At 42.0% G+C, this 7,783-nt stretch overlaps 2 protein-coding genes across 2 annotated transcripts; both read left to right on the top strand.

Moving 5' to 3' along the window:
- Positions 1 to 307: 307 nt before the first annotated feature.
- On the top strand, positions 308 to 1,480 carry LOC149252995 (uncharacterized). The gene has a single exon (XM_089454331.1). It carries the CDS (start codon positions 308 to 310, stop codon positions 1,478 to 1,480), a length of 1,173 nt encoding a protein of 390 aa, XP_089310457.1.
- Positions 1,481 to 3,493: 2,013 nt separating this feature from the next.
- LOC149252994 (uncharacterized) lies at positions 3,494 to 4,024 on the top strand. The gene has a single exon (XM_089454330.1). It carries the CDS (start codon positions 3,494 to 3,496, stop codon positions 4,022 to 4,024), a length of 531 nt encoding a protein of 176 aa, XP_089310456.1.
- The last annotated feature ends 3,759 nt before the right edge of the window (positions 4,025 to 7,783 follow it).

Genomic DNA, 7,783 nt, shown 5'->3' with positions numbered 1-7,783 from the left:
AGCTGGGAACCCACCAAAGAGGCTTCTCCACAACTCAACAAGATCTGAGAAAAAAAAGAAGAGAGGAAGGAGAACAAGTGGTGAAGCTCTACAGGAGCTTGGAATATTAATGATAAACTCAGGGAAGATGAAGGCTCTAGATGCCTTCTCTTCTTACCAATAATTCTTCTAGTTAATCATGAAAATCATATCATGGAATGCAAGAGGGCTAAACAGCCAAGCAAAGCAGAGAATTCTAAAAACAAAATTTCAGAAAGCAAAACTGGATATCTTTTTCATTCAAGAAACTAAAAGCAGTAATACAAGCATGGCTAGCATCAAAAAGCAGCTTGGAAACCACCTTAACTACATGGAAGTAGAAAGTCAGGGGCGAGAAGGAGGTCTAGTCACGTTGTGGGACTCAAGAGTGCTTCAGATTATATCAGCAGAAGCAACCAGAGCTTTTATAGCCGTGGAAGCCCAGCCCACAGGTAACTCTGAATCCTTCTTATGTATAAATGTTTATGGATCCCAGAAGATAGAGGATAAAATAACTTTTTTGAAGTCCCTGTCATGTTTAATTTCTAGACATCCTTACTCCAAGTGCATCATGGGGGGTGACTTTAACATGATAACTACTCTTCTAGAGAAGAAAGGGGGAATAAGAAAACTCAGCAAGGATGCTGAATTATTTACAAATTTCATTGATAGTGCCAAACTGGTGGATATCCCACCTAAGAGTGGCACTTATACTTGGAATAATAGACGAGGGGGAGATAGGCTGATTGCCTCTCGTCTGGATAGATTTATCATATCAGAGAGCATAATTATGAATGGTATTCTAGTTGAATCAGATATCCTTCCAAGTGGAGGATCTGACCACTGGCCAATATCCTTAATAATAGCTATCCATGGTACCCCCAGGAATAAACCCTTCAGATTCGAAAAATTTTCGTTGGATCACCCCAACTTCCTCAATCTGGTAGAGAAATGGTGGTCTGAACCAGTGATTGGAGGGGGTTCCAAAATGTTCAACCTTCAGAAGAAACTAAAGCACACAAAAGCCAAAATCAAAGAATGGAACATTACGGAGTTTGGAGATATCTTTAAGGAAAAAACCTTGATAGAAAACAGACTGGAACAGATTCACAAAGGGTGGGCTTCAGGGCACAACAGTGAAGAGTTTGCAGAGCAGGAAAGGGTTCTAACTGGTCAGTGGCACACACGTTATCAACAGGAAGAGACTCTTTGGAAGCAGAAATCCAGGATTCGGTGGCTTAAAGAGGGTGAGCAGAACACCAAATTTTTTCACAGATCTGCACTAGATTACAGAAGTGCGAATAGAATTCTGGAACTCAAGAATGAGAATGGTGAAACTTTAAAGAATCACCAAGACATAGTGGCTTTACTAACCAGGCACTTCAGCAGTATTGCCAAGGAACCGTCAGATGCCATCAAGGAGCTCATCTCAGCCATCCCCAAAACCATCACCGGAGCTTAGAACTCAACTCTTAGCAAAGAAATAACCTTAGAGGAAGTGGAGGAAGTTGTCCATAGTATGCCTAGTGATAAGGCCCCTGGACCGGATGGTTTCACTATTAATTTTTACAAAGCCTGCTGGAACCTATTAAAGCATGAGATACGGGAAGTTGTTGAGGACTCTAGAAAATCTGGCACCATCCTCAAATCTCTCAACTCAACCTTCATAGAACTTATCCCAAAGATGGAAGAAGCAAACTCTCCTGAGAAGTTTAAACCAATTTCTCTGTGTAATGTCATTTATAAAATTATTTCAAAAGTTATAGCTAATAGACTCAAGCCTATTCTTCCTGACCTTATATTAGAAGAGAAATCCAGGTATGTTGAAGGGAGACAGATCTTAGACAATATTCTTCTAGCTCAAGAAATGATTCAGACCCTGCAAACTAGGAAATTAGCAGGAATTCTAATGCAGCTTGATCTATCAAAAGCCTATGACAAGGTTAGTTGGCAATATCTAGAAGCCATTCTAAAAGCCTTTGGTTTTTGCAAACTATGGATCAATTGGATCTTAGCCCTTATTAAGTCAACCAGATTTTCAATCCTTGTCAATGGATCTCCCTCTGAACCCTTTTCACCTTCTCGGGGAATCAGACAGGGGGACCCTCTCTCCCCCTTCCTGTTCGTTATTCTTATGGAAGGTCTCAGTAGACTTATAGCCAAAGCAAGAAGAGAGGGGAAAATAAAGGGCCTTCAGCCTATCCAATCGCTTCCAGAAACAACACACCAACAATTTGTGGATGATACGATGTTACATGGAACTCCCACAGTGAAAGAGGCTCTAGCTTATAAGAAAATCCTTGATCTTTTCAGCAAGGCATCCGGAATGGAAATCAATTTTTCCAAATCCACAATTTACTTCTTCCATACTCATCCAGCTATTCAGAAGCACCTCTCTAATATACTTGGGTTCAGAAAAGGGTGTCTACCTTCAAGATATTTGGGAGCACCGCTAACTCTCAAACCCTGGCAAAAAGTGCACTGGGAGAGAATTATAGCTAACGTGGAGAAAAGGTGCAAGCACTGGACGTACAGAGCACTTAATTTTGCGGGGAGACTAGTTCTCACAAAGGCTGTTCTGCAAGCTATACCTAAGTACTTTCTCTCCATGCTGCCATCCCCCAAGGGCATCCTCCAACAGATTAGATCAATCCAAAGATCCTTTTTATGGAATGTCAATGGGGAGAAGAAAAAATGGGCGCTTGTAGCATGGCATAAACTCTCTAAACCAAAAATTATGGGAGGCCTAAATCTAGTGGATCCTTCAATCATCAACATGACTTGTGGAGCCAAACTCTGGTGGCGATGGATAAAAGAGCCCCATCTCCCCTGGGCAAGAAATTGGAAAGAGAAATATACCCCCGAACACAATAGTAGTGATCTTATTAGGCTTCAGGAGGTTCCTGAGGGATCACCCATATGGAATCTTGCTCGAAAAAATTGCAACTTGGTACAGGAAAATAGTTTCTGGGAGATCCGGAATGGGCATTCAGCGCTTTTTTGGGAAGATGCGTGGCAGCAACTCCCAAAACTAGAAAAACCCGAACTCGATCAGCTCAAGCAGAAATGTCAACACGAAGGTCGTTAGAGAGTTAACCAATACTGGGACTGGAACAGCAGGGACACCATCTGGAGAGAATGGATAAAATTTGACTTGGATAACAGCAATGGGGAAGATGACAGTTCAAAGCATCTAATTGACCAATTACTCAAAAGGAACATAAGGAAGACGGACGAATAGGACCAGCTCAGATGGGGAATGAAGGGTAACGAAAATTTCTCTCTCAAGGAAGCCAGGGAACTAATAGAAATTACAGAGCATAGGGAGGTTTCACCCTGGAGTCATAAAGTGTGGGACGACCTGTTTTGGCAAAAAATTAAAACTTTCCTCTGGCTTTTAATGAGGAAAAAAACCTTGACTTGGGAAAATCTACGCAGCAAAGGTTTTCATGGGCCGTCCAGATGCCCAATGTGCATGGCAGAGGAAGAATCAATGAATCATTTATTTAATTCCTGTGACTGGGCTTTCCATTTGTGGAATTGGGCGGAGGGTGTAATGCTAAATTCTAACAGAAATAGGGAGTCCATTCAGGATACTATACAAAATTGGCAAAAGAACTTCTCAAAAAATTCCAGGGTCAACAACATTTCGAAATTTATGCCCGGGTTTTTAACATGGACCATTTGGAAGGAGCATAACAGGAGAATATTCCAAGATGAATACAGAAACACAGAGCATTCCATAGACACTCTCATGAGAAACATTAAACAGTTAATTCAAGTAAAAGTAAAAGAGGAAACTAATGAGAAGCCGTCATCTAGTGACTTACGGGTTCTAAAACTCTTCCAGCTGCATACCAACCAGAGCATGGCTACGTTGAGAAGCCAGCAAAGCCCGCAGTCTGAGTCCAGCAGTTGGATTTACCCGTCGGTGGGTTGGCTGACGTTGAATTTTGATGGCGCATCCAGAGGAAACCCTGGATGGCAGGCATTGGAGGAATCATAAGAGACCATAAAGGAGACATCCTTCATATTTACTGCAAAGCACTGGGAGAGGGGATGAACAATGAAATGGAGTTTGCAGCTTTAGAACAGGGACTACGAATTCTAAGAGACATGCAGAATTATACAGTGGTGGTTGAAGGAGATTCTACCCTGGTAATCTTTGTGGCTAAGAGAATCTGTAGCGGAACCAAAGCAAGCAAAGCCACGAAGCATTGGAGATTAGCAAAGGTGACAGAAAACATAGCTGAGTTGATTAGCGGTATGAGAGGGTTAGTCTTCCAGGCGGTGAGGCGCAAAGCAAATGCGATTGCGGACCACCTCGCAAACCATGGCATCGATAATCAAAATAGGGAATGGGACAGCTGTTGGCAGTAGGTGAACTGCCCAGACTTGAAAAGGAAGTGCATCCAGCTGGCCGAACAAGACAAGGATATTGCCAACCGGGCTCAACCGGAAGGCGTTCTGACACCGGGTTTCTCTTCATGATGAAGAACAAAGAAGTGGGCACGGAAATTAAAAGCTGGCAGAAAATAGAAGGACAGGTAATTTCGGTGTGTTTATGGCAACAGAAGGGGAATAAAGGAAACAAATCTAATATGATGGGCCGCAACGATCACCGCCGTCACCACAGCAAGTTGGAGGACACATGGCATTCTCTGATTAGAGAAGGAGGAGGCAACATTAATGTGAAAGGTTGGATACACGAAGCGGAAAACAAATTTCAAAGTAGCAACAATAATGTCGGTACATCCACGTCGTTTCGGGCAAATCGGGTGGTCATGAGCAATATCCTCCAAAGCAACTATTTAGCAGTGAGTGGAGGCATAGCTAGGAACAGAATTTTGCACTGCATAGCTCCGGTTCATCCATTTTCGACTCTCAGCGCCAGGTCTTATGCTGCAAGTGTTAGGATAAGTATGGAAGGTGATGGCTGCCGCAGTGTTAAGGCGAACATGGAACTCCAAACAGCAAGGGAGATGTATGAAACCAGGACAGCGGCGAAGAACAAATGCAAGCTGTTTGAATTGGAGGCCGCGGTGAAAGAAGAAGAACGAATGTGGTCAGAGAAGGATATAGTGCAGGAAGTCGACTGGCTTCAAGATCTTGGCACAGTCACGAAGCGCGCAACTCAATTTGTGCATACACAAGTGGAAAGCTGGAGGGTCAAAACCCTGCTGGCGCGGGTTCTGGAAGCAACGGAAGACAGTAAAAAGCTCCCCCAGAATGATTAGGTGATCCCGGAGGCACAGATGAAAAGTCTTTACGCCATTTATGAAGCTTTGGATTTCAAAATCACTGCAGTGCATGAGATGGTTGACTCACTGTCCAAAAAAGTTACGGTGCTCATAAAGCTCCTCAGGCAGATGCTCAATCCAGATGCAAAACAAACTGGAGGCCTGCAAGAAAAGCAGGAGAAATGCCGCAGCTATCACTCCCTGCAAGCAAGAGTTGACAGCCATGTGCTGGAACAGGCCTTGTATACGATGAGCAGGTTCAGGCAGTCTCCTTAATTCTTGGGTTTTGTTGTTATCTCTCATCCTTCTTTCTGAATGCTAATATATCCTAATAGGTTTCTTTGGTCAACCAAAATATGGGATTTTGTTATTACCATAGTCTATGCGGGTTGAAGGACTGCAGTCCTCGTGTCAGTATTTTCTATTTACAAGCGGTGTTAGATAGCAGAAACAGCCACCCTGCGTGATGTGCAAGTGATAGCCATTTTTGTGGTTTTTAGGGGTGGGAATCAGAATGTTTGGCTCATATTTTTTAGGCCTCGATCTGCTAGAGCAGAATTTTTGTACTATAGTTTTTCTCTGTTAATATAAATCTCTAACTTACACAAAAAAAAAAAATTAAGGTAGAGGAGCCTAAGGAAGTGTCAGAAGAAGCTACTGCAGACTCGACTAATAAATCAGAAGCTTCCCTGAAAGATTTAGCCGACTCATATTTGCACAGGAGAAAATCTTCCATACACTGATGTAGTCAGATGGGTGGTTGAAGAAATTCCAGTTTCAAATAGAACATTTTTCACAGTTGACGTAAGAAGTTTTGCTTCATTCCAGCCTGATGACTTAATGAAGATGCATCACTTGCCCGAACCTGAAAAGAAATACAACAAAGCCTTTCTGGAGAAATTTGCAGCAAAGAATGAGACTGAATCGACCCCAATTAAGCAATGGAGACAGAATCCCGCAAAGCACAAACATGAATCATCAGGTAATTACTCCGTGGATTCATTGTCATCTCCTTACTGTTATGCTAGGGCAATGATGTGTAGAATGTGGGGAATGCATGATTCTGCAAAGTTTACTATTGAAATGGTTCCTTTAATCGAAGTGGTAGTTAATAGTTATGTGATGGATTGGGCAAACATATTGTCCGATAAATTAGCCACCGCAATTCTTGACTTCAGATCAAATGCATGTAAAACCACCAGAACCATTCCCCCTTTTTATTATAGTGCTTATATTATGGATACTCTTTGCTTTAATTCTGAATACCCGGTACTTGGGTGGAGATGGACTACACAAGACCCTAAGCCAATCCACATTTACCATCAGATGTTATGGAAGGCACACTATAAAGACCACTTGTACCAAATCTATAATGGTTTAATGTTACCTATCTATTATACCATTTTTGATAAGCCTACCCCAAGGATTTCCGAGGAAGCAGCGATTGACTTGACTGCTGTAGGGAATTGGTTTGGGGAAGACAAGTTCACATATATAAGGGTTGATGGTAGCCTCACAAGACCCCATGTCCTTCCTTTGTATATACTTGATAAGCTATTGGCTCGAGAGTTGGCCTACCAAATAACAATAGCAGGAACATCCAAAACTCTTAGGAATTCTAAAAAGCAGACGCGGCCTACATTTCCTTTGAGGTGCGGTGTTTACACTCTACATGATTACAAACATGCGGAGAAGGAGACAGAAAAAATAAACATGCTCAATCTTGTAACCATCCCTAACAGGCAATACGGCCCAAGGAAAGTTTCCTATAATGTGCTTGAACAAGCCAAACCTACAAAGTTTGATCATGAAAAAGATGAATTTGACGACCTGTTTTCTTCATCAGAATCATTATTTTGGGTAAAAACATTGGCCAAAATGAAATATAAAGATGAAGGGCTGGTAGAATTTAATAGGCTCAGAGAACAAAGGTTGCAAATTCTTCCTCTGGACTTATTAGCTACTACTCCAACAACTCAGTCAAGCGAGCCTGAACAACAAATTATTAACAAACCTCCTGCTACAGAGAAGATTCCCTAGCAAGAAAAGCAACCAGAACAGGAAACATAGTAGGAGAAAGAAAAGAAACAGCACAGTGAATATATTGATATAGATACTCAGATTGATCCCAAAATCCTCAAAGAGTGGCAACAATTTGACTCTATTATAAGCAATCCAGAGACATCACGAGGATTCAGAACACCTCAAGTAACAGTCGGTCAAGAGATAACAACAACTACGGTTCCAATTGAAGGCACCAGCGGCCTATCCACCAGCAAAGATGCAAAAATAATTCCTAAAGATCCATCTAATCATATTGTTTTGCAGATAGAAGACATACCACCATTAGATGTCTTTTACAGTCCCAAACATAGGGCTGTAGTAAAAAGAAAAAGGAAAAGGAGGAGACTTGATCAATCCTCCCTTTTACCAACACAAACAGAGATGGCTAATGTGGTGTGGAAGGAGGAATTTAATCCTTCCGGTGACCTTACAAAACTTTCTCAGTATGTCAGAGCCTATTC

Source organism: Pinus tabuliformis, chromosome 7 (assembly GCF_031772625.1).
Source record: "Pinus tabuliformis cultivar Carrire ecotype Pingquan chromosome 7, CPIR1, whole genome shotgun sequence".
Lineage (NCBI taxonomy): Eukaryota > Viridiplantae > Streptophyta > Pinopsida > Pinales > Pinaceae > Pinus > Pinus tabuliformis.
The sequence above is the reverse complement of the archived record's forward strand: the minus strand, read 5'-3'. Positions and strand labels throughout refer to the sequence as shown.

Bases quoted from the DNA above. Each gene is read 5' to 3' on its own strand.
- LOC149252995 (XM_089454331.1), top strand. From the start codon at position 308: ATGGCTAGCATCAAAAAGCAGCTTGGAAACCACCTTAACTACATGGAA.
- LOC149252994 (XM_089454330.1), top strand. From the start codon at position 3,494: ATGGCAGAGGAAGAATCAATGAATCATTTATTTAATTCCTGTGACTGG.